Source organism: Leuciscus leuciscus (genome assembly GCF_965113295.1).
Source record: "Leuciscus leuciscus genome assembly, chromosome: 21".
In the NCBI taxonomy this organism is placed as follows: Eukaryota; Metazoa; Chordata; class Actinopteri; order Cypriniformes; family Leuciscidae; genus Leuciscus; species Leuciscus leuciscus.
The window spans coordinates 34,065,262-34,092,708 of NC_138745.1; the positions used below are offsets into that span (position 1 = coordinate 34,065,262).

General features: G+C 39.4%; 2 protein-coding genes across 3 annotated transcripts in view; one reads left to right on the forward strand and one right to left on the reverse strand.

The window, feature by feature from the left end:
* bccip (BRCA2 and CDKN1A interacting protein) overlaps positions 1 to 27,447 on the reverse strand; it is a 242,133-nt gene that overhangs the window by 51,993 nt on the left and 162,693 nt on the right. The gene's annotated exons all lie outside the window — the stretch shown is intronic.
* On the forward strand, positions 1,948 to 25,614 carry cUnh10orf90 (chromosome Un C10orf90 homolog). 2 transcript variants are annotated; one of them, XM_082151900.1, is made up of 11 exons: positions 1,948 to 2,808; positions 3,185 to 3,727; positions 6,562 to 6,634; positions 9,445 to 9,524; positions 14,602 to 15,550; positions 16,582 to 16,707; positions 17,014 to 17,165; positions 17,429 to 17,549; positions 19,181 to 19,244; positions 20,934 to 21,054; positions 24,215 to 25,614. In XM_082151900.1, the coding sequence occupies exons 2-11, from the start codon at positions 3,248 to 3,250 to the stop codon at positions 24,254 to 24,256; spliced, it is 2,208 nt and encodes a 735-aa protein (XP_082008026.1). In that variant the 5' UTR covers positions 1,948 to 2,808; positions 3,185 to 3,247; the 3' UTR covers positions 24,257 to 25,614. The 2 variants fall into 2 exon arrangements, with proteins under 2 accessions (XP_082008026.1, XP_082008027.1); XM_082151901.1 differs by having other exon boundaries at positions 6,565 to 6,634.

Consider the following 27,447-nt stretch of genomic DNA (forward strand, 5'->3'; position numbering starts at 1 on the left):
AGTATGCATATATTTTTATGCATGCAATATCAATCTTTTTTTCTATTATTTTATTTTTTTACCACAAATGCTAATAAAAATCACATGGTGTGCTCAGTATGCATACTGCAGAAATAGTAAGCAGTACACTGTCAGAAATAGGGGTACAGTAGGAGTCCCAGGGTACAATCTACACTAACGTACCCCATAGGGCTTATTATTGGACCTCAAGGTACATATATGTACCCTTTTGAGGGTCAAAAAGCATTAAAAGGTGCATATATGTAGTACCGTTTCTTTTAAAGGTTAAGGTACAATATTGTACCCTTGAGGGTACAGCCCCAGTGACAAGCCATTGTACCCCTAAAGGTACAATTATGTACTTTATTTTCTGAGAGTGTATGGTAGTATACTATTCTGAACATAGTATGCATAAACTGTATGCAAATCTTCTTTTTGCATGCAATATTTATCTTAAGACATTTTTATACTTGATTTGCTAACAAAAATTTTATTTCCAAGGTGCCATGCAATCAGAAGTTTTAGAGAAACATTTTATTTTGAAAAATGACACTGTATGCATACTATAAAAATGCTACGAGTAGATGGTAGGATACTATACTATTACGAACATAGTTTTTCTTTCCGAGTCCATAAGGGCAGACAGGAAACACAAGAGCCAGTGTAATTACAATAATGATGTAGGTTAGATGGAGTAACATCTGGGAACAGCCGCATTTCTGTGTCACATGAGACGGAAATCTGTATTCAGATTGAGAAGAAAATGGTGAGCTATTTAAGAAAGCTTAATGTCTTTACTGCGGCAGATTGTCCCAGTTCACACAGCACAGATGAATCCTCAGTGTGTGAACGGCTTTAACTAGGATTTTTAAATGAAAATAAACAAAACGCTGAATATATTCATGTAAAGGTTTGGCCAGATACATTGTTCACTGATCAGAATTTGTGTAAAACTATAAAATTATACAATAGCAGCTCAGATCATTTTGGTTTGGGAGAATTTGATGAGATATTTATATTAACTCAAATTGATATTTGATTGCAGACAAATCCGATCAAAGTTTTAAACATTATTGAGAAACTCTATAACTCTTAAACTCAAGGTTTTTTTTGGTGTCATTTTCTCAGAAGAAACATCTTAAGACACAAGTCCTATTTTACTAAATAAAACCCATTTAATGCTATTTATGTGTAGAGAAACAACTGAGATATTAAAGAGATATCATTTGCGATTTCTCTAACAGGTCTATAGACATGCAGACAGTTCTGAGGCAGCAGAACAGAAGGGTTGTTTACCGAAACACCGGGACAGAGCGTCTTCACCCTGAAGATGTGTGTGTGCTTTCGTTGCCTGCGTGGTCTTGAGAGATCATGTGGGTGGCCCGACACAAACACTAACAACCTCATCATCTGATTCAACTCCCTGAAGCGCTAATTACCCAGCAGCCCTGGCGATCACATGCCCTGCTCCAAAACATCGGACACAACTGCTCTGTGTGTGTTAGATGTTACGGTTCTAACCCAGAGATGAGTTTGCAGGTCCAAAATTAGACTTTCTGAGGATATTCTGACTGGTGTTTGCCCGAGGAAAAACTCGCCGATGTGACTCTAGAGCAATGTGGGTGGTTTCCAGGATGTTGCTGTGTGGTTGTTATGAATTTTTACAGTATATACATGCAAATATTTCTTAATTATGTACATGCATGTGTGTGTATTTATTTAGGCCTACATATACAAAATAATTATAGACAATACACACATTTATTATGTAAACACAAACTTTTATTTAGGATGCGATAATCTTTTCACAGCCCTAATTTTTACCATGCTAGTGTTACATGTACTATGCTACATGAATATGGCATCGTCACCCTAACTGTACCACGGTACTTTTGTAGTAAGATTTATAAAGTAAAAATGGTGAAAGCAAGTGTTCTTTTTTTAATCATTAGTGGCGTTTGCTAAGGCAAGCATCGCTGTTATTATTGCTCATATGAAGGGTTAGTGATTTGAACAAACTCCAAAGTTTAAGTGTAAATAAACAGCTTCCACTCAGTTTGTTCTAAAGACATAAATGGATGTTTAAGTTGTGAAAAGCTTGTTAAACAAAGTTTTGCTGTTACTTTTCTAAGCAATCAGAGTTTTTTTGCCTGGCGGATAATGAAAAAATTTAATAAAAATCCAGTAAATTTATAATGAAAGAGGGAACCGAGTCATATCTAGAGACCAGAATATTATACCAGAAATACTTGAAAGTGGGATCTTTTGACGACTAAGTAAGCAACTACCTATCAACCACCCACTCGATAGCTCGTTAAAACCACCCACAATGCCCTAGCGTTTCAGCTGAAAGTTTTGCACTAGCAAGCCCCACTCTCTGAAAATGCTCAAGTCTAGTTTCTTTTCTTTTACTAAACTGAAAGAGAAGAAAATAACACTTAGTTGGGTTTACGCGGATGTTTCTTTTTCACTTTGGGTTATCTGTGTTAAACTGCACACTTCACTACAAGGTGAATGTTAAAAACAAAACAAAACTCCAAGGCAACACGTCTAGGTTGAAAAAGGGGGTATTTGCTGGCTGCGAGCAAACACACACACACACACACACACAGACACATCCCTCTCCCAGTGAAAAATAGAAGTTGTTCTGTAAGTCTTTTGTTCGTTCAGACTAGCACACACATTTATAGTCATGGCTGAGAGGAGACGGCACCAGCGGCCCCTCTTCACACTGCGAGAGGAATCGTCTCTCCGCTGTCGCCTCGTGAAGTCAGATCGTGTCGTCCTCATCAGGGCCGTGTGACGCAGGTAAACAGTTCTGTTAACCATGCAAGCTCTCATGTCAGTTATTTGAATGTGTTCCTGTGTAGAATTGTATTGACTTTTTTGAGAGAACACAGCAGTATGAGCTCAATTAGGACGTCACTGTAAAAAAAAAAAAAAAAAAGTAAAAAACATTTGCCAAAAGCATTGTTTTTCTGGTGAATGTCTCATATTTATCAGGATGTTTTGATTTTGATGTATTTTTACTGGAAAACAAGAATGTAGTGCATGCTTGAATGTTGATGACTGTATGAAAAGGCTCACTTCAGGGAATTCAATTAGGATCTCACTGAAGTTTGTGATGAAGGTACACTTGCTGTTTTGTTTTTAAGATGCATTTTCTTTGTCTTTTTTTATGGAGGACGTGAAGCCTTAAGGCTGGTGGCAGACACTTCCGCCCAACTGTGCAGCTGGCAAAAACAGCATGAGTCTCCTTCGCAGGTCCTCATCATGGAGGAGGCCTGGAGAGCGAGGTCATTATGAGGGCCCTGCGACGCAGGTGAACGAGCCCCCTCGCAGAGCTCGTCCACGGAGCTGCATAGAAGGTGGCAGGATGGACAAATGGCTTCAGACACTAGAGAGACTCCAATCACGTCCTCTTCAGAAGAAAATACCTCAGTTTGCGGACAGGACCTGTTCAACACCGGTTCTCCCAAATGAGATGACGGGAAGTAACCCGCTCTGTCCTGACCTTCCCTCTCTCTGCAGGAGGAATCCGACCTCTGTTTGTGAAAGCCTGGAGTCTCATGCATGGAGCAAGACGGTTCACATTAAACCTGCTCCCGGTGCAGAAAGAGCTCAGTTCTGTGCCCTCGCTCCGGTTCACTTCGGCTGGCTGCCCATTCAAAGACACGTGACACTGACAGACATATCTCACAACAGCCAAGACAACAGCAGGTGCCAGGTAAGAAACGAATAATGTGAAAGGGAAGTGATGTCACAGCGGAAGTTCAGAATAGCGTACTACCATACTATATAATATTTATGCAGTATGTATTCTGTGCACATTGAGAATGCAACATTTTGTGATTGTGACTGATATATTATTTATTTTGTTTGTATTTATTTATACTGTAAGAATTGTTTTTCTTATATATGTATATATATATATATGAAGAGTTCAGATGCAAGTGCCATCTGAAATTTTCTTCTAGAATGATCATTTTTATCAAGGTCGTATATTTAAGTTCAGTAATTTCACTTAAATGACAATTAATAGGTAATTTCCATTACCATTTAAGTGAAATTACTGAACTTAAATATACGAGCTTGATAAAAATGATCATTCTAGAAGAAAATTTCAGATGGCACTTGCATCTGAACTCTTCATATATATATATATATATATAATTTATTTGTTTGTTTGTTTGCTTAATTGTTTATTTTCAATCTAATTTGGCCTTATATTTATTAAATTGTCAGACATTTTTGCATAAAATTTAATTAGCTATTCAACATAATTTTCCAAGACGATGACTGGATGCCAGAATTTGCCAGAATTTGGCATGCGACATAATGTGGTTAAGTAAGAATAGTGTACTACTGTTTAAAATATTTATCATTAATGGTGTTTGCTAAGGCATGCATCGCTGTGAGGGTTAATAAGTTAAATGATTCCTCAAATCATGTTTCTAGTTGGGGAAAGATGTGTTGTTTCCTTTCTAACCAATCTGATTCACAATATTTGCCCTATGTACAGTATAACCACCCAGAATTCTATAACTGTACTGCAATCAATATGTGAAAAACCACCCAGCAACCATCAACATCACTCTGGTAAAAGATGGCCGAAAATGTAACAGTCCAGCGACATATTGCATTGCATAAAAAAACAAAAAAAAAAAACAAAGTATATACTCTCCAGTGTACAGTAAGCAGTGTGCTAATATTCAATTCTGACACAGATAATTTGAATTTAATTCATAAATTGCTTTTGGAATGGTTTTAAAGTGTCCCCTGATAATGGCTTATCTGCTCTTTGGAGAGGAAAATTGTTCAGATATTCACTAAATCACTTTTTTTAACAATTTAGAAGTTGCCGTTGCAGTTTTTATATGGAAATAAGATTAAAGATGTAATAAAAACTGATCTATGGGAGTTCCATAGTAGAGCTCTACTATGTCACATGTTGCCATTTAGTGCCTCACTATGGTTCTATACCAGGGTTTCTCAAACTCGGTCCTGGAGGGCCACTGTCCTGCACAGTTAAGCTCCAACCCTGATCAGACACACCTGAGAAAGCTAATCAATGTCTTCAGGATCACTAGAAACTCACAGCTAGGTGTGTTTGATCAGGGTTGGAGCTAAACTGTGCAGGACAGTGGCCCTCCAGGACCGAGTTTGAGAAACCCTGTATTAAACCTTTTTTGCACATAAGTTCAGAGTGATTGAGTCATCCGCACTGGAGATAAAAGCCTTCAGAGTCCTGCAGACTATCTGCCACCACACTGCACAACAATCACTCTCACCTCTACTGGGAACAAATCCCGGAAATGAACAGCCAAGCTCTCAGACCTGATTTACCTTAGTGCCAACTGATGCCAGAAAGAGAGAGTGAAATAGAAAACTGAAAGGAGGGAAAGAGAGAAAAATATCTGGATGACTGTCAAGTACATGAACTTCAGTGTCTGGGTGCTGCGTGAAGTCGAGATAAAACCGCTCTGTCAGCAGGTGCTTAGATCCATTCGGAACAGATTTAGGAACGAATAGATTCAACCACAGCAGAGCCAACAACAGGATCACAACAGTGCCGCAGGGCCCGGAGGATGGAAATGAATCCTAAAGCATTTGTGAACCATGCATATTTTCACTTTAGTCATTTCGTGCTCAAACTTCAGTAGAGTTTGGACACCTAAGTAACACTGAAAATGTCTGAATGTCATTGCATTGTCAAAGTCACACAGGGTACTAGCAGAGTTCATCAAGCTTCAAAACCTTCATTCGTTTTGAACCAGTGATTTGGAGCGTGTATCAAACTTCCAAAGTCACATGATTTAAGTAAAGTTAAGTTAAGTACGTCAAACCCTTTGGAATTTCTATGGTGCGATGATATCTGTGAACCAATGAACCAGTGTCTATATGGTTTACCTGATCTCGGATCGACATTTTATTGACACATTTGTATCATAAAAAGGAAGTTGTAGTTAATAGACTCTAATTGCCTTGATTAACCAAGCTTTCCATAAAAATAAGCACTGCAATTTAATAAAATAACACATATTATAAAGTAGAGGTCGACCGATAGTGGATTTTACCGATACCGATATTTAGGTTTGACCGTACATGCCGATAACCGATTATTCAACCGATATTTTTTTAAATGGATACTGGGATTAATCGTCTCTTATCGGCCTGATTAACCAAGCTTTCCATAAAAACAAGCCCTGCCATTTAATAAAATAACACATGGTAATAGATAAGTTGTTAATAGCATTTAATAGATTCAACTTTCAATAAAACATTTGCAATTGGTAAAAGGAGTTTTTATGAATGTTTGAGCTGCATTTACACCGTTCTGACCAACAGGCGTTGCGAGCGCTTTGAAAAAGTAAAACGTTTCGCGAAGCATTTGTTTCAATTGATTCAAAGTTTTGAAATGCTTAATTTCTCTTAATCTTAATCTAAATGTTCCACTAATGCTTCACAAACACAGTCAAAGCTTTTGTAATCTAATGCAATCGTTCATAGACTGATCATATCTGTCTGTTCTACAACTGAAGTCTGTGTGTGTTCTTTCAGCAGAAACTGAAGTCTCCCATCACTCCCGTGTTGCTCAGCACTCCTGACAAACTTAACAGGCCAAGACCAAAGGGTGCGTATTGACGAAGACGTCATATAAAAGTTCTGAATGTACAGTTTGGCAGAAGGCACCAGTGATATATGTTTGAGGATTTGAGCTTTACACAGTGCTGGTGTGAAATAGCATCTTCATTGATTTCAGTGAATTGCTTCATCAGCTGTGCATATTATTATTAATGGTTTTAATATTGCACTGCAATTTTAAGATTTTTGGGGTAAAAATTATCAAAATGTCATTATTAAATGAGTACATAAAAATAATCAGTGGAGCAGTACATTTAAAATAATCAGTCAAATTTGGCGGGGAATTTCAGGGATATCTCATTCATTAGTGTATGATTACATCATGTATAGAAAAGAAGGTCTGTGACATGCAGTTGAGCGGCCAAAGTAATTGTAATAATTGTTTTTAAGAACATTCTTTACAAGAATGTCAATTCTTCTTAAAGGGATGCTTCACCGATTAGCATTAAGCTTTGTATCAGTAGAAACCCGGTAGTATTTTCGAGTGACCGTGCTTCCCTCCCTCATGTCCCCCTGAGACGAGAGATTTCTGTATTGTGTGTCTGGAAAAAAACCTCTGAGGACACAAAGATCATCATTTAGTGTCATCTGAGGCTCTTTTGTCCAGAGGCGAGAGACTACAGCCAATAGGAGGAGCTCGTTCCGCATGTGTTCAACCCGCCCATAGGGGGATCTCATGATAAAACGCTGTCTTTTCAGTTTCGAGTCACTAGTAGCCTAGTTGTATCATTTCTCCCGACACTGCCCTCTGTAACCGGTAGGCGTGGCGTGGGAGTGGCCTCGTAGGGCAGTGAAGCAAGTGCATTCTGGGAGTTGTTGTCTTTCATCCACATGAGCCAAAAATACATTTTCTGGCTTTTCTCAGTCTAGAAGGCACCAACTTCTACAATAATTTCACATTTCTACTACATAAATGGCCCAATTTAAATACACATTCATCTTTCCAGCGATGAAATATCCCTTTAAGTTTTGTCTTAAGGACAGTTGTAAGGAAAAAAAAGAAGAACTTTAAGTAGCATTTTTAGGGATACAATATATTCTTAGCTAGAAAATAAGAAGAAAAACTTTATTTGTATGTTTTGCAAATCCCATGTAGCGGATGAGGAACACAGAGGAAGTGAGACATAATCTTCTGTTTCTTAGTTCATTTATTTATTGGGTTCATATACTAATCTCTTTGTAGTTTGTCTAAATGGAATTCTTTTACATTATATATATAAGAGTTTTTGGAGCCAAAGCAACATATTTGGAAGCCAAGGAAGGGTTTTTGTTGATTGTTTAGAGCCAGGGACAAATTGTTTGGAGTCAGAGACGGATTGTCTGGGTTCAGAAGCAGATTGGTTGGAGTCTGGGATAGAAGAGTATTAGATTTTCAGTCTCTTCCGGCGGTTTCCTCAATGCTGTTGCAGTCCCAGTTCTCCTGCTGCTGCTGCTGGGATCTTTCTCTCAGTCTGTCAGCAGGTGACGAGCGTATAATGATGCTGCCACAGCGTCAGTGTAATTACAGTGGTGAGAGCAGGACCAAGTCAAGGGGAAGCAGGAGGAATGAGGAGCACTTACTCTTCCATGAGTGTTTACATCAAAAATGTTTGGGAATTTCTCTCTTTTTCTTTCTCACCAGCTCCAGATGGTGGGTGACTCTGAAAGGACGTGTGTGTGTGTGTGTGTGTGTGTGTGTGTGTGTGTGTGTGTGTGTGTGTGTGTGTTGTGTGTGTGTGTGTGTGTGTGTGTGTACTTGTACAACTATCTTTGTGAGGACCAGTTTGAGTTTTAGACCATTGGAGTGAAGACAAAGAGAGTAAAGTAAGGACATTTTGGCCGGTCCTCACTTTCTGAGAGCCTTTAAAGGCCTGTTTGAGGGTCAAGACTTGGTTTTAGGGATAAGGTTATAATGAGGTTAAGGGTCGGTTTAGGGTCAGGGTTCGGGTTAGGGTCAGGGGTCGGGTTAGGCACTAAGTTGTGATGGGTAAGGTTAGGGTAAGCGGCTAGAGATTGCATTGTGTCAATGAATGTCCTCATAAAGATAGATGTACAAGAATGTGTGTGTGTGTGTGTGTGTAAAGGCCGTTCTTCGGTTGTTTTGGTGACGCTGTAGTACTGACACGCCTCAGCATTCATTTTGATCAATACCGATTTGTTTCGAGCACGATTATTTAATTAACACGCCCTCAACTCGGAAATCCAAAGCTTCCCAGAGTTTCCCACTGGTAATTAAGAACGTAAATACGTTGTTCTGACATGACTCAAAGGCAGTGCAGAACCTGACACACAACACCTGAGCATCTGACAAGAGTGTGTGCCGTGCTGAACTGCATACCGGGGGCATGCTGGGAAAATAGCTACCTGTCAGGTGTTAGCTGCCAGTGTGAAGTGCGTTTACTAGCCTAAAAAAACGACAGCAAGAAATAGTTAGCTTGGCGCCTTAGCTGTCAGACAATGCCATGGCAACGCTGACAGAGAACAATCCATCACGGCCGGGTGGCACAGTGGCTGTCTGTGTCTCTTCTGTCAGATTAAAATCTCTCTCCTGCTCTCTGTCTCGCTGACACCTGTAAGTGATGCAGGTTAAGTCGCTCTAAGCAGACCTCTGTTGACATTGTAAACACACACAGCAGGAAGATCGGCCTTATTATGACAGGAGTGGCAGGAAATGCCGTTGTATTTACATTGTACGCAAAAAGGCATTGGAGATCAGCTCTCTCTAGGTTTCTTTTTTGACCTCTTTTTTTATTTGGTTTCTTTTCTCAATGAGAGACACAGAAAAATCACCCCAAAGTGGACTTTTCTTGTTTTATTCAGAACGGGAACCTGTGAGACCTGAACCTGCAGGCTTTAGATACTGGAGGACACCTGAAAAAACATCCTCCATCCTCCATCAGGTTAGTAATACTATATAAACATTAGTTTGCTTTATACAGGAACTAACTTGCCATTAAACCATGAACCAGTGTTTAACCCCTCGTGTTCTGTTGAAAAGTATTATATTATCCCTTCAAATACTTTTAATATCGTACTCTGAAATAATCAAAACCCAATAGGCAGATATTATTAAAGTTTTAACCTTATCATGTTTATGAATGCGCCTTTCGGAAAAGTGATTATTACACAGGACATTAATGTCGTTTCTGTTTGCGGTTAGTTTGACACCAGCAAATACACATTGTAGAATAAAATAAATCAAATTAAACAGTGTTACTGAAGTCAGATTTTCACATGTTAAAATCCATTGCATGTATTCATGATTTACATCTAGTGTCTCTGAGACACCAAACTGAAATAATGTAGCATTTTTTGACATTTGAAACGTGTTTGCGTTTTGAAATATTGCTTAAAATCAGATCTTATTGGATTAAAGGGGTCATTATGACGTGAGAAATCAAATTGGCCTTGATCTTTTGACACATAAGAGGGATTTGTAGCTTTAAAACATCCTGCAAGTGTAATAGCATAAAATGTCCTGTTCCTTATATGCAAAGCATTTATTTAATCAAGCTCCAAAAATGGTGGGATATGTGATGTCACACGGGCAAATACATCTGCATATGATTGCCTCATATGATCTCAACATCATCTCTCGCACACTGGCATTCAGTCACTTAATAACGGCTGACATTTACCTACACTGGCTGTGAGCACTGTGTCAAAAGCAAATAAAACCCATTATAATCACTGATGCTGTCTACACTGGATACAGTATAGAGATGTGCGTTCAGTTTCTGACATACTCCACGCGCTTGAGTCTGTCGACAACAGGACAAATGGAAGAGTGAAAGACGCTTTGAAGCGTCCAGTTTAAACAGCTAGTTTGAGTCTCTGTACAGACTTCAGAAGGATCCCAGTGTCGGAAACAAGTGGAGGGTTTATTTTAATGGCGTCCCGGATCACGTCGGAGGATTATATGTTTGTCCGGAGCATTTTATTTAGTAAACGAGGCACAGTGTAATGGAGAGTTCACAAAGAATCTTTGGTTGAAAGATGAAGCAGCGACTGTATTGGATCTGACAGCAGCGGCATCACAAACCGTAAGTAAATGATTTCATAATGCTTTGTAATGTTTTCAAAACACTGCAATAGCGAGTGGGTGTTGATACCATTTCCTATGCAATGACTTTAGCCAATCATAACAGTGGCCTTGTTTAAGACAAGCCTTAAAGGAGCCGCGCCTTAAAAACAGACAGAGGGTCATTGTTCTCAAATCATTGTTTTTATGCATATATATTTGTTTTGTTTTGCTTTATATTATAAGTGAACCTCAAGGACCAAATTAAAATAATAACCCCTTTACTGAAAGAAAATGTCATGCAGTATGAGCCTGATGTTTCACTGTTAAATATTTGTCATGCTCTAAAAATGGCCTTTGGGTCTCTTAGACCCTAAACAGAGCATGAGGGCTAAAGTAACAGAGATGTTTGTTTGTTGTCCTTATTATAAATACAGTATTTAACCAAAGGACTCTGCTAATGTAGATTTGTATGATTATATGGTTCATAAAGCCTTGCTGCTCCTAATAGAGACCTGTGATTCAAAAGCACATGTTATTGCCAGTAATTGAGTAATGCCAGTGTCTATTTACACTAAGTGCAAATAGCCAACCCTGTTGGCAAAGGCTATTTCCACTAACTCCACCCACCATTGCTCTAGATATCTACTAGTTTAGACTCTAATTTGCAACTACCTTACATGTATGTATTTATGCATGTACAGTATATATACTTGCCTACCCCTGGTTTAGAACAACGTGACAGAACTCTCTTTTTTGGGAGAACTGTCACTCTCTTGTATATATATAATTTATTTTACATCTAATTAGCTATAATTAGCTATAATTAGCTCATTTTAGAATGTTTACGGCTACCAATAAAAGTGTAAAACCTTACATTTTACCAAAGCATTTTACCATCTTTAAATCTATTCCACTGTAGATTTTTCCACAAATTCAGTCAATAAAATAAAGTATGCAGATTCGGTCTGGACCCAAGTTGTTTTTGTACGAGAGCATCTTCTATGAACATGAGTGTATTTGGGTCATTTTGTGTCAAATCAACCAATTAGCGTAAACTTCTCCTGCTCAAAATTTTCATTTTGTTCATATTTTTTTCTGAAGAAAGACAAAGATAAGTAGTGATGAAAGCCAAAAGATTAAATGTCATGGATGTATATTGACTGAGTAATCCACTATTAAGTTGTAAATGGGGGGTCAAAATGACAATTTTCACCTGGAGCCTAATTACAGCGGAGTAAAAATGACTTTAAAAAGATGTCAGCATCATTATTTTATTTTTACACAGAGATTGGTAGGTATATTAGTTAAATCTGTTGACTTTAGCAATCTTTGTTTCATTATATGCCAACAGTGACAGTACAAAAATGGGGAAAAGGCACTTCTTGTGTTTTTTTGCCGCAAGTTTGCATGCCTGTAACTGAAGAAGTATTAAATATATCTTAATATTCTTTTATATTTTGGTTTTTGACAAACAATTATTTTAATATCTTCATTTTAAAGGCCCTCTATGGTTCAATCCCAGAGATATGGAGATCTTAATGCGGCTCCATGAGTAAATTGGTCAGTTGAACACATTTGGCCCAAAAACAAATGTGGGTCACCTTGCATACAGCTGATACTTTTTTTCTTTTAAAGAGGAATGTCTGAACATCAAATAATGTTGAAACTAGAAATGTATCTCGTTTATTTATTTATTGTATCACAATTGCATAGAACATAGAACAATTGCATAGAACCTGTCTGAGAGCCATAAATATCATTTTTCCAAAGTGTCATATGTCATTTTGACTCTACAAAATAGTGGATTACTCAGTAAATATGCATGACATTTCATATTTTGGCTTTCTTCATCATTTATGTATTTCTTTCACCAGACATTTCTTTCAAATCAAAAAAAGTAGCCGGGGACCTCTGGTTGAGTTGACACGGAATGACCCAATTGTAAGTTGTGCGCATCTAAAGTGGTAATATAGATGTTCATTAAGCCCTAAACAAATATTACAAATCTTTGATTAAGTTTGTCTGTGCTGTGTCTCTGTTCCTCAGCAGTCTTTCATTTAGAAACACTAGTAAACGCCCTTTAAAAGCTTTGTGTAATCAGTTAAATGTTTAATTTCAGACCTACACTCAAATCAACCTCAAAGCGAAGAGCAGTTGCTCTGAATTAAGCTGTTTATATTGGATAAATGTATTCTCAGAATAAATCTCTTTCTGTGTCTGTTTATTGCACTGTTTATGGGATGTTTGCTTCAGGTGGCTTTTCTGCATCTCATTTTCTTCTGTCTTTTTGATTAAACCTTTTACTTTTTTTTCTATGCCACTGGGATGTTGTTTGGCCCAAGAAAGTATAATTGTGAAATAAACTTGATCCTGTTTCAGTATTAACAGAAATGCTAATGCTTCCTCTGTTTGGATTAGGTATATATTTTTATCGATATAATTCATACCCTGCAGTGTATATCTACCTCTAAGTGCCATCACTGTACTGTGTGTGTGTGTGTGTGTGTGTGTGTTCCTGGTAAACCCTTCGTTATGGGGGACAAAATATCCCCACAACGTTGGCAATATCCAAAATCCTTGTCCTTGTGGGGACATTTTTTGGTCCCCATGAGGAAACAAGCTTGTAAAGTGATATTTTTTGAAAATCTAAAAATGCAGAACGTTTTTTGTGATGGGTAGGTTTAGGGTTAGCGTGATGGGATAAAATATACAGTTTGTACAGTATAAAAATCACTATGTCTGTATATGGAATGTCCCCTCAAAACATGAAAACCCAACGTGTGTATATACACACCATGGTACTGAATGAGCTTTTTTTTTATGTTCAAATGCTCAAACGTCTCTATTTGGGTCTTACCTATTCAGTCTTGCTGAAATTGAGGCATTGGTGTTCAAAATATTAAAACTCTCCTGTGATTTTCATACCTGTGATATAATAAAGAAGTACCTCGAATTCCAACTTAGTTGAACTTAAAGGGATAGTTCACTTTGAAAAAAAATGTTGGTATGTTTTAGCTTACCTCAAGGGCATCCAAGATGTAGGTGTCTTTTTTTCCGCAGTAGTTTCAATTTTTATATTTTTAGGTCAAACCGTTCTTGTCTGTCAGTCATATAATGCAGGTCTATGGTCATTATCTCAAAGAGCATGCACAGAGTCCAAATTAAAACAATTCCCCATCGTAAGTACACATTGATGGCCTAAGACACGAAACGAGCGGTTTGTGTGAGAAAACGAACAGTATTTATATCGTTTTTACCTCTTATACACAGCCACGTCCGAGTGATCTGATCTGACGTGTGCGCAGACTGGTGCATAGATATATACACTAAATGTCGCCTTGTCTACGGCAGTTCATTGGAACGAATGTCTTTAAGGCGACATCTAGTGTGTATATGTCTATGCACCAGTCTGCGTACACGTCAGATCAGATCACTTCGACATGGCTGTGTATAAGCGGTAAAAACGATATAAATACTGTTCGTTTTCTCACACAAACCGCTCGTTTCGTGTCTTAGGCCATCAATGTGTACTTACGATGGGGAATTGTTTAATTTGGACGATGGGGAATTGTTTTAATTTGGACTCTGTGCATGCTCTTTGAGACAGTGACCATAGACCTGCATTATATGACTGACAGACAAGAACGGTTTGACCTAAAAATATAAAAATTGAAACTACTGCGGAAAAAAAGACACCTACATCTTGGATGCCCTTGAGGTAAGCTAAAACATACCAAAAATTAATTTCAAAGTGAACTATCCCTTTAACCAAATTGCCCCAGAGTTCTCCAACACTGATGCGGTTGCTATGGAAACGGTGGAACACACGGGTTCGGAACGAGGCGAGTTGTTACAATGTGGATTCCGTAAGCATTATTGTGCATGCAGGAGGCAGAAAGAACCTCTTTCATCCACACAAAGCCCAATTCAAGGGATTTTGTTTTTGTTTCCAGGCTTCGGGATCCGTGAGCTCCGAGGGAGGACGAAATGGACTGCAGGCCTGGAATCCTAAAGCCAGTTTGACCAGCAAGATGGAAACGGGCCAGTCTCCCTCTCATCCCGACCACCTGGCATTAAAAGATCCCACATGCAGACGTGGAAGTGCACCAGAGTCATTGAGCTCCTCGATATCATCCATCACCATCACTTCCAGGAAGGTCACACAGACTTCCAGTCTTCCGAAATCCGGGCATCTGAGCTCGATGGCCACTAATAACCTTGCCGTTGAGCGAAGAAAAGCCTTAGTGGTCAAAGTCACCGAACAGCGGATGAAAAGCACGAGCAGCCAGAACCCCGCTCTGACCCCTGGCTGTAATCATGAGGAGATTGACCACGGCGTGGTACTGAGGAGAAAGGCAACTATTGTGAAAATGACCGAACAGAGAGAGCATTTCAATCGAGGAAAGCCCAATACAGCACATTACAGGCACAGCTACACTGAAGGACTCAAAACCAATGAATCTAAAGTCAATCCCTCGCCATTAAACCGAGCGCTAACTGTCTCTTTAGAGCCAGGCGGAAACCAATGGAGGTCTCAGCACAGATCCAGCCTGTCTCTTTACCTCAGCAACCCAAATGATAGCAGCACAGAAGAGGAGACCAACACCAAGAAGCACACGCCACTTCGAAGGCCTCTCAGCTGCGACGCAAGCTTGTTTAACCACACAGAACATGGCGCAAATGCAGTTACAGATCCAGCATTTCACAACAAGAGCTCTCCTGTTCCCCAGAAGACAAATATTGACCTTGTTAGTTCCAGCAGCAGTGAAGCAAGAAGGCGCTCGACCTCCGGCTGCGAGAACAGGAGCTTAAGGAAGGAGGGATTTGAGTGGGATCGAGCGTTTGAGAAGCGTGAGGAACCTATTTCAGAAAGGAAACCTCTCACGCTCCTAAAAGTGGCAGGTACTAGCAGGACCTCTGTGGATATTCAGCAGTGCATGCACAAGAACACACTGTAGGCTAAGGCTTCTTTGATGTATAATAGATGAGTATTATCGTGTGAGAGAGCAGAGGTTTTTAATTGAGGCTTCTCACAGCAGATACACATTTATGCAGCGGACTGCCCTGAATCGGGAGATTTCTCTCCTGTCTCTCTCTTTCTGTCATGCATTTTCTCATCTTTTCATTTTCCCACGCATCCCTTTGCATGCATAATCTATTTCTACCCTGCTTTCAATACCGGGTTTTGAGCTTCTGTGGGAATTTAGAGCAGCTACACATGGAGAAAAATCTGACAGCCGCTGAAGTACACACACATTTAACTATCTGAGGACATGCTATTGTTTCAAATGATGTCATTTATGATTACTTCAGACTTCAAATCTCTCAAAGAAAATGTTTAGAATTCTTAATGATTAAAAAGTCATTATTTACTTTATATGTGATTTTTAGATTTTTGCCTTTTAGGACATTTGCAGGTAATATTTTCTCTAGAAAATGTAGGATTTCCGGGTAAAAAAAAAAAAAAGACCAAAAAGTTAATAATTGTCATTATTGTGTTTTCACGTCTCTCTCTCTCTCTCTCTCTCTCTCTCTCTCTCTCTCTCTCTCTCTCATATATAGCTTATTATGGCTTGTTATAGGCAGGGATCATTGGCATTAAAACCTTAAAAAAAATCCTTGCTCTAGTGTTCAGATGTCCAAAGGCCAAGAACATACTCTAAACAAGTATGCTAATGCAGACATGAATGCATTACAAATGCACTGTCTCTAGTTTAACAATGTAAATACGTCAGTACTTTAACAGTAGTTTAGTTTTGGCCTAGCAGAAGTATATAGCGTTCTGCCATTTTATAGCATACTTGCATCACTTAACGTTTCTGAATGCATCAACAAAGTCCAGCTTGCCTAGCCAGAAGCGTTTGCATTCCCGTACACGTGAGGAGAGTGTTTCAGACCGACTGGATGATGATGCACACTCTCTTTGTTCTTAGATAACTCGCCTCGTCTCAGCGCAGACGCTGTCCTGGCCCTGAACGCTGCTGCGGTTATCGCCAACATAAAGCTGCAGGCCCAGCAGAGACAGAAGGATGAGCAGAGACCGACTACAGCAACAGCAGGTGCGCCTGTCTCTCCTGACCTTTGGCTTCCTCAAACACAAACTTTACTTGGCACTGACATTTAGCAAGATGAAGGGATCTTATATAGACATAGACAACACCGAGAAAATCAATGTCTTTACATTCTGGACATGTTAGTATCAGTGCAGCTCATCTCAACACACACTTGGAGTTTTTCCTGGATTCCTCTTGTGAGCTGTTGCAAGAATTCTGCCTGAATGTTAAGCATTATTGACCACTTATGAGGTTTCATGACCGTTATGACGGTGTTTCATAACTAAATATGTGTGTGTTCCTCTTAATCAGTGTCTTTAACAGAGGATAGAGGGAATAATGAACACAGAGAGCTCAAAGAAGAGGCTGATGGGAAGAACAAAACGCCTCATGCAAGTCAATGTGTGGAGTTCGTCCCGATTGAGTCCCTAAATGTGCCTCCTGAAACTGCATTGTCACTTAGCGTGAGTTACTCTTCTGTTGTTTGAAGGTACATCTGCCCTAAAACATTCTGAATGAGGACATGCAATAGACAGCTATTGTTTCAATATACATTTTTCATTTATACTCTATATTATTCTACAAAAAATTTAGATGTTAAAGAGATCACATTTGTGATTTTACTGATGTAGTTTTGAACATCTTGATTTCCAAGTCAAATGATAAATCCCAAGTTTGAATTGAACTGCTATTTCGCCCCTTTAATGAGTTGTCTCTGTGTGTGCAGGAGGCTTTAGCGATGAGACGGCCTGATTTCATCCAGCGCTCACGGGCCAGAGTTCGAGCCCTGGAGTGGAGGTCGCAGGAGAGGCAGAGAGCCCAGATCTCCCCCGAGAGCCCCGCGCCAGGTGTGCAGCACATGCTATCAGCGAGCCGGAGGCTGGAAAACTAGCATGCCATTCATACATGTTCAAACCCAGTCGAAATGAACAACACTTTCATGTCCTCAATATCCAGACAGACTCTGTTTATCAAATCGGCTTCTGAAATGAGAGCAGGGAATTTTCAGAACACTGGAGGAACAATATCCGTTACCGTCATACAGCCAGTGTTAAAAGATAGGAAATATCGCCCCCATCTGGACAGACATTGAAACTACAGTATGATATCTCCTGTGTGTGTGTGTGTGTGTGTGTGTGTGTGTGTGTGTGTGTGTGTGTGTGTGTGTGTGTGTGTGTGTGTGTGTGTGTGTGTGTGTGTGTGTGTGTGTGTGTGTGTGTGTGTGTGTGTGTGTGTGTGTGTGTGTGTGTGTGTACTTGTACAACTATCTTTGTGAGGACCAGTTTGAGTTTTAGACCATTGGAGTGAGGACAAAGAGAGTAAGGTGGGGACATTTTGGCCGGTCCTCTCTTTCTGAGACCCCTTTAAAGGCCTGTTTGAGGGTCAAGACTTGGTTTTAGGGATAAGGTTATAATGAGGTTAAGGGTCGGTTTAGGGTAAGAGTTCAGGTTGGGCGCTTAGTTGTGATGGGTAAGGTTAGGGTAAGCGGCTAGAGATTGCATTGTGTCAATGAATGTCCTCATAAAGATAGATACAAGTGTGTGTGTGTGTGTGTGTGTGTGTGTGTGTGTGTGTGTGTGTGTGTGTGTGTGTGTGTGTGTGTGTGTGTGTGTGTGTGTGTGTTTATACCCCGGTGGGGGCTTCAACCTGAATGCACACAGACTCAAGGGGACTCGTGTCACTGTGGAGAAAACAAGCTTATAAATCATACAGAATGAGTTTTTTTTTTTTGAAAATGTAAAAATGCAGAAAGTTTACAGTGATGGGCAGGTTTAGGAGTAGTGTTAGTGTAAGAGGAGAGAATATACAGTTTGTACAGTATAAAAACCATTACGTCTATGAAGAGTCCCCACAAATATAGCAAACCAGACCAAACCTGTGTGTGTGTGTGTGTGTGTGTGTGTGTGTGTGTGTGTGTGTGTGTGTGTGTGTGTGTGTGTGTGTGTGTGTGTGTGTGTGTGTGCGTGCGTGTGATAGCTAGCAAACTACATTAGGTTGTTTTATATGTCCCTCTTTTTTTCAAATAACACCCTTAATTGTGATAAAATCACTGGCCTCTTGATGTTTATTGCAAGACCCAGACAGAATCTGAATGGCTGTTAACATTGACAACTGTGCATATTCAAATTGGGTCTGATTATCCCTTTATTTCACTTTACTGCAAATATTATAAGCAGAAGACTTCCTTCTTGTGATAAAAAAAAATGCTATTTTTAAAATTAAGAGTTGAGTAGTAATGTACGGGTCTGCCGATTTATTTTCTGAATTCTGGTGTCCAAAACAATCTGAAGTTGATGGTTGAGCAATATTTAATCATGGACTCTACTGTTTCTTCAGTATGATTATATCTTTGAATTAGATTGTACCTATTCAGAAACCTAATTTATAGTGTGTGTGTGTGTGTGTGTGTGTGTGTGTGTGTGTGTGTGTGTGTGTGTGTGTGTGTGTGTGTGTGTGTGTGTGTGTGTGTGTTCTGCAGAAAGCCTTTTGAAATTCAAAGACAGAAGCATCATGGGAACGGGTCTACAGCTGCGGTCCAGGAGGTAAAAGAACATGCCAGATCCTGTTTTGAAAAACACCTTTCCTGCTTTATTTCTCTCGCACAGACACAAACACCTGTATCAGTTCTATCTGTATTGAAGGTGTTGTGTGTGTGTGTGTGTGTGTGTGTGTGTGTGTGTGTGTGTGTGTGTGTGTGTGTGTGTGTGTGTGTGTGTGTGTGTGTGTGGCCGCTCTGATTGTGCTTTTCACAGCTTGTTTATTTTGCTGCCGCTGAATAAAACCTTCATCCGATTAGATCTGGTCTCACTGTGCTTCCAAATTAAACCTCTTTGATGCACGGCTGGATGGGTTCTGCACGAATGAGTGGCCATTTGTTTGATTTAAGGTGTGTGACTGAATAACACAGGCCGTTTTGTCAGATAATGTTGTAAATATTCTCTGTTTATTTCTTAATTCTGACTCTGATATATTCTGATCTCAGAAAAAAAAAGTATATATTGTTATTTCTTTTAGTTAAATGTTTCTTTCATTGTTTCTTTTTAAACAACAACAACAAAAATAGACTATCTAAAGGATTTCTTTTTTTGCCAGTGAGAAAATACCAGTAGAAACCTCCCAGAATACCCCAACAACACCCTAGCAACCACCCAGAAAACCCCAAAACATTCTGGCAACCCGCAAAATCAACCCAGAATACCCTAGTAAACACCGAAAATACCCCAACAACACCCTAGCAACCACACAGAAAACCCCAAAACATTCTGGTAACCCGCAAAATAAAAATAAAACACCCCAGCAACCACCCTGAATACCCTAATAAACACCTAAAATACCTCAACAACACCCTTGCAACCACCCAGGACACCCCTGGCCTTACAACATTCTAGAATGTTGACCCAAAATATCCTAGAAAAAACCCAGAACAACTCAACAACATTCCGGCAACCTTGCAAAATACCCCAAAAAGCCTTGCAACCACCTAACATACCCTAGCAACACCCTTGAAACCACCCAGAACATCCCTGGCCCTACAACAAACTGGAAACCACCCAAAATACCTATAAACTCCAAGAATACGTCAAAACAACCATAGCAACCACCTGATATGATATAGCCTAGCAACACCCTAGCAACCACCAGAATACCCAAAAACATTCTGGGAACCCCACAAAATACCCTTAAAACACCAAGAATACCCCCAAAACATCCTATCAACCACCTAACATACCCTAGCAACACCCTAGAAACCACCCAGAACACCCCTGGCCCTACAACAAACTGGCAACCACCCAAAATACCTATAAACTCCAAAAATACGTCAAAACAACCATAGCAACCACCTGATATAGCCTAGCAACACCCTAGCAACCACCAGAACACCCTACAACATTATGGGAACCCCACAAAATACCCTTAAAACACCAAGAATACCCCCAAAACATCCTATCAACCACCTAACATACCCTAGCAACACCCTAGAAACTACCCAGAACAACCAAAAACATCCTAGCAACCACCTGGAATTCCCCAACAACACTCTAGCAACCACCCTGAACACCCTGACAACATTCTTGCAACCACCCAGAACAAACTTATTGCAGTGCATGTACAATTGCCACTTTCTTTCTCAACACTGCCTTTGCCTTTCTATTTTCTCTGTGAGCATCAGTGCTCAATTATAAACAGCAGCTAGTATGTCAAGCATGCTAACCCTGAGCTTTGATTGACAGGAATTATAACCAGCTCCCTGAAGTGAGGAAGAGGAGAGAGGAAGAAAAGAGAAAAAAAGACGAGGAGAAAAGAAAACAGGCATCTCGGACCAACAGGCTGCGGGCAGAACTCTTTAAAAAGGTACGCAGCCGCTGCTGTTTGTGGACATATAGGACTGATCTGAGATCAGCTCCGAGGTCCATCGGTAATCATTACCACGCAGGTGTGTGTGTGTGTGTGTGTGTGTGTGTGTGTGTGTGTGTGTGTGTGTGTGTGTGTGTGTGTGTGTGTGTGTGTGTGTGTGCTCTCTCAGTGTGTGGGATTGCATTTTTGAGTCGGCGTTAACTGGTTCAACAAATGAGATTAATTCTCAGCATTAATCCTGAACGTGAAGCTTTTCCAATATGCCGTCACAAGCTATTCGGTTATCTTAACAAAACTCCACTAATTCGATCGGACCGGAGAAGGACGACTTCTCTAAACCCTTTCCTCCCCTTAACTATCGGGATTGATTTTGCCCGATGCATTATGTTCCTAAACACCTCTTACTCTTACAGTCCCTGACAGAGAGCCACATTCAACAGTGTCAGAAAACACACATTTCCAGGCCTGTCTTCACATTTGCACATCACTCTCACTCAAAAAGCTTTTGTTTTGATGTAATTATTTGCAGTGTTTGGTTAGTGAAGCATCACTATGACTACTGCTATTTGATTTGAATAAATCCTTATAACGTGTCCAGACCAGGTAAAAACAGTCAATCAGAATATATGTGGTGCATATGTTGTTTGGTCATGCATGTTTGCTTCCAGTTCTCCGCACACAATGCCATGACATTTTGTGTTAATCTGTGACACTATTTTGGAAGTCCAGGTCCAGGCACTCAGTAGGATGCAAAAGTTAAAAAGCCTTTATTATTTAAAAGGGCTAAAGTATTAAAACACCAGGGTGTTTTAATACTTTAGCCCTTTTAAATAATAAAGGCTTTTTAACTTTTGCATCCTACTGAGTGCCTGGACCTGGATTTTTTTCCAAATTCTTTTTTTTAAATGAACATTTAACCCTTCCATGAGCACCAGAGGATACAAGGGATACCAGCAGCGCTCCAGTTCTCTTTTGTCTACTATTTTGGAAGTCTCTGAGTTTTCTGAAGGCAAGAAGGGAGACCTGTAGGGTCAGAATCCAGTGTTGTGAGCACCAATGGGAGACCGACCTGTGTCCGATGTGTGTATTTACACTGAGAGAGGTGAACGTCATATAGGGAACGCCTCCTGGGGTTCATTAAAACCTTCGGGCTTTAGAGTTAGCATAGAAGATTCTCAGGAAAACTGGATTCTGGTCAATCTTCATAAAAAATACCATGTTTTTGGAAATGAAACTGTAGTAATACTATGCTATTCTTTGAAGTATCCTGAAGTACCATATAAATACATGGTAATCATTCAGTACCACAAAATAATCATTGTAAAAATAACAATTGACACAAAAGTTATTCAAACTCATACCGATAGACCACATTTTTAAACAAAAACTGCACTATTCTAGAAGAATGACATGGTAAATATCTGATACAGATAAAAACACCTGCAAAAATCTGTAAATGTAAAATGCTGCCGGTACTTTTGGTAACACCAGATAAATTTGTATGAAATGTATGCATACACTTTATTTTAAACACTGGTAAGTGAATTAAGTTTGGTTGCAATCCCTAATAAAGCTCTTAAAATCTTAAAATTAATCTACTAATTCACTTCTCATTTCCATCACACAAAAATTATATAAATATATAGCCTTCATATTAAAAACAAATGCAATTTTAAGAACTTATATTCGTGATTTTAACACATTGACACATTTATATCTTCATATAGTAAAATAAAATATAATAGTAATTTGACTGTATATATATAAAAAATAATTTAATATAAATATTGTGTATGATTTGCTATGAAGTAATAGCACTATTCAATCCTACAATGACCTCAGTCAGGGTAAGTGTCCTACTTTTCTTCCACCAGATGTCGCTATAGGCCAGAGTGTCAGTGTATTAGGCCAAAAGCATATTTACTTACACACAGAAATGTCATGTGGCAACTCTTTCAACAGTTTCATCATGATAGTTATGAAAGTATGCTGTTCTAAAAATGGTCAAAGTTTCATCCTCAGCTTTATTTTTATATTTCATGTTCTGGCATTATGAGGAATAAGAAAATAACATTTAGTTATTGATTATGATGATGATGGTGGTAATGGTGTGCATATGTTGGTGTGCATGTGTGAGACGAATAATATAAAAATATTCTGTGTGTGTGTGTGTGTGTGTGTGTGTGTGTGTGTGTGTGTGTGTGTCTGTGTGTGTTTTGAATGTTCTCTGGTTGGCACTGCTGTAAGAGCTTCATTGTGTGTGTGTGTGTGTGTGTGTGTGTGTGTGTGTGTGTGTGTGTGTGTGTGTGTGTGTGTGTGTGTGTGTGTGTGTGTGTGTGTGTGTGTGTGTGTGTGTGTGTGTGTGTGTGTGTGTGGAGCTACTGTTCTCAGGAACGAACACCCAGTTACTGCCAATGATAGCACAGCACATGGTAATACACACACACACACACACACACACACACACACACAAATATAGACAATAACATCGTTGCCAGCCAAAATGTGTGTGTCTGTCATGAGGCTGGATGCTTTTCCCATATTACCCTCTCTGTTTCTCCATCTTTTATATGGGCGATTCTTCAACGTACGTCTATATTGAGATCACGGCCTTGATCAAACCTCATCTGGAATAATAGAAACTGTGTGTGTTTTCAGATATTGCATGTGTAAAATAAAATGATAAAGTTCCAGATAACCAGATGGTTGCAGTCCCTAACAAAGCTCCTGTCAGAATATGTCAAAATGTTCAAATTCATCCACTAATTCACTTCTTATTCCCATCACAAACAAATTATATGAAAAAGTGCCATGTACAGTATAAGAACTTAAAAATCTTGTAAAGCAAGTAAAATATCGTAACGTGTAAAGTAATATGATTAACACATTTTGTAAATGTTTCACAGAAGAGAAAAGTCCACATAGAGAGAACCTTTCAACACTCACAAGAGAAACAAAAGTTCTTCCTTAAAACTGCAATGATTGTTTTTTTTAAAGCAGCATTTCTTTAAATCACCCTATCACCCAGACATCCAGTATTAATTATGATGTGTTTCAACAAAAACATTTGGCATGTCCAACCCATGCTGACCACAAATCATGGACATTTGGAACAAAACTGACTAAATTATTTGTTTCTTTTTTTTTTTTTTTACAGAAACTTCTGGAGCAGATTTTGCAGAGAGGAGGAAATCACTGACACCGTCTTGGACTCGTGTTTCTTCTCACTCCTCAGTTCTCATGCCGGCCCTTGAAAAATATGACATGACAACGGTTATAAATGTTATGGAATAGCTCCTTTCAGAATAAAAGTGCCTCTGGATTACATCTATTCCCTCTGTACGCTACGGGTCAAACGTGTGGGATAAGTACGATTTCTTAATGTTTTTTTAAAGAAGTCTCTTCTGCTCACTAAGACTGCATTTGTTTGATCAAAAAATACAGTAAAAACTGTAATATTGTGAAATATTTTTTCCTAAATTATTCCTGTGATCAAAGCTGAATGTTCAGCATCATTACTCCAGTCTTCAGTGTCACATGATCCTTCACAAATCTTTATAATATGCTGATTTGAAAACAGTTGTGCTGCTTCATAGTTGTATTACTATTCTGTGATTTGATGCTCAAGAAACATGTCTCCAAACAGCATCACATGACTGATAAACACAGGACTTCTGGCTTCTGAGAGATGCTGCAGTTGCCATATATACAGACTGTTCACTCTCTCAAGACACACAAAAGAGCACATTACAGCTCGCCAAAGCCTAAAATCCAAAGAACGGGATATTTGAAGACATCTTAGACACGAGGGACTGTGATCTTGCTCTCAGCCTTGCAGTCGTACGTTCTGCGGGCTCTTTATGACATCAGGAGCCTCTCTCTCTGTCCGTGTGTCTCCGAGCCATTAGCCGGGAGCAAAAGGAATTTGACCCCATCTGAATAGGAATGCATCTCTAATGGAGCAGTTCGCCCGCGCGGGGTGAAAGAGGCTTTTGTCCTCTCTCAGAACGAGCCAAGACTGTCCCACACGTGCCCGCTTAAACGGGACATGACTGTGCAATAGTCTATAAACCCAAGTCTTGCAGTAAAACTTGATTCGAAAGACCTTATATTATGTCTTTTATTGTGTTTGGTGAATGAACTACTGGGTTTTTGGAGATCAAAACGTGTGCTGGAGACAAATAATGTAACTTTCGTTATGAATGTGATGCATTTTAGGCCATAATTTACGCAAGTACAGAAACATGGGTTTGAATGCTCAATGTTTTTTTGTTATATTTGCATTTAAATCTCCTTCTGGAGATGTTATTCAGGGAAATGGCTATAAATATGCTGATTTTACTGACCGTTTTTCATGTTTTATGCCTGAGATTCCCAAACTTCTTTTGCCAGCGAACCCCTTTGACCTAAAAATATTTACTTCCAGCCCCTCTGATCATTTCATTTAATATTTCAATAATTGTACAACATATTTGCATTTCCACGGTTCTCTGATGATTGTTAATAGTCTCTGACATGGCATGGAGATAAACAAATAAAATATTTAATCTGTTTTTATTTTCACTTGTTTTTTTTATTTATTAAATTATTAGCTATTCATAAACTCATGAACCACCTGCAGTTTCCTCATGAACCTCATTTCGGGAGACCCTGTTTTATTAATTCTTAACTTGGCAGTATTATTTTAGGATCATTGAGATAGATTGACAGTTTTTAAGAAAATTATGAGTATTTCATTTCAGTTAGAGTTTATTTTATTTCAAATTAACTATAATAACCCTTGTTCATGGCGCAAGACGTGATGTAATGGCCAAAGACATCCATCTGTGCAGATAAAATTATACAATATTATATTTGTATTATATATTTTAATATTATATTAATATTCAATTTCTTGTGTCCTGCACGAATGGCCAAAGAGTCCCCATTTAGATGCCAGTGCTGACAATTCAGCTTTCTGCTTCAAAATAACTTCAAATATTCCTGCCAAACCTTTAGCACAAATCTTAAAGCATATTTTTTTTCTTCTAGGCCAACTAAATTTAGAATCTTTTCTTAACGCCACGAGGAATATTGATGTGTTTTTGCAAGAGGCTTTTCTCAGTATTCTGGGCTTTGAGTTTGATGATAATAAATTTGACAGGATTGTAAAAGCACAATCCTAAATAACAGGAAATTGAATACATTTCTGCTGGATGGATGGATGAATATTGCTCTAGAGAAACTTCTTCTGGCCTGGGATGAAGAGCCGTGATGAATCATAGCGGGATGTTGATGACTACAGTGGAACACTGACCTAGAACCAGAGCGAACCGCGTAAACCCATAAATCGCCTTTTCTCAGAGAATTAATGTGGTTCTTAAGATACAAAAGGGTTTTACACACTGATCAAAATGACATGCTGCATGAGTAATAGGATATCTCAAAGGCGTTTGTGAAAGCAGAGACCCTGTTGTCTGGGATTGTAAAGTCTGTTCTGTTCGTTTGGACCCGATCACCCCTACTGAGGGCTGAATATGGCTCTATACCTGGAGATATGAGAACCAGACCCTCCAGTTCAGTGGTTCAGGTGAAATAGAGACGCCACAAGTAATCCATCATACTGCATTTCTTAGCATCACAGGGTTTTTCCCCACAGCAGTGAATGGACGGCACAGGTGAGAGCATGCAAATGAAGTTTATGGGACATGTATATGGTGTGCACTGACCCTGCCTTCCCACAGGAGCTCGTCTGAAGGTTACTTCACTCCTGAAGACAGCTGGTGCACTGACCCCGAGACGGGATGGGACGGGACATCTCATGCCTCTGAATTAGGTCTGTTTCCTCCAACAAAGAGCATGGGGCTTATGAGGGCCATTCTACCAAATGGGGGCCTTTTGTGTTCCTCATTAAAGGTGCTCTAAGCGGTCATGCGTTTTTTAGGCTGAAATATTTTTTGTCACATCCAGCAAACATCTCCTCACTATCCGCTAGCTGCCTGTCCCCTGAACACACTGTAAAAAATGCGATCTCTGTAGACAGCCCAGGCTCCACAAACGGCAAGAAAAACAAACTGGCCCAGCCTGGACCACGAAACATAACAAACAGTGTTCCAGCCAATAACCGACAAGAATGATTAGTGCGCGTGCACATGAAGGGGGGTGTGGGGGGTGGAGGAGAGAGAAGCATGAAGAGGGAAGCTAGCTAGAGGAGAGATGTCCTAAACAACAAATACCAGGGAACAACAAAGAAGAGGGAAAAGGTGAAGGAACGCGAAGTCCCGAATTTACATCGGAAAAGTGTTCGAAAGGAGACGAGAACTCCGCCGGCAAAAGGGCTTCCAATCCGACAATCAGGTGACTCTGTTTTTGCTGGACAGGGTAAATCCAGTTTGGTTTTTCTAAATGGTT

Coding starts and splice junctions, on each gene's coding strand:
- cUnh10orf90 (XM_082151900.1), top strand. CDS start 3,248: ATGAGTCTCCTTCGCAGGTCCTCATCATGGAGGAGGCCTGGAGAGCGA. Junction 15,551..16,581: donor CACGCTCCTAAAAGTGGCAG/GTACTAGCAGGA, acceptor CTTTGTTCTTAG/ATAACTCGCCTCGTCTCAGC. Junction 17,166..17,428: donor AAACTGCATTGTCACTTAGC/GTGAGTTACTCT, acceptor CTGTGTGTGCAG/GAGGCTTTAGCGATGAGACG.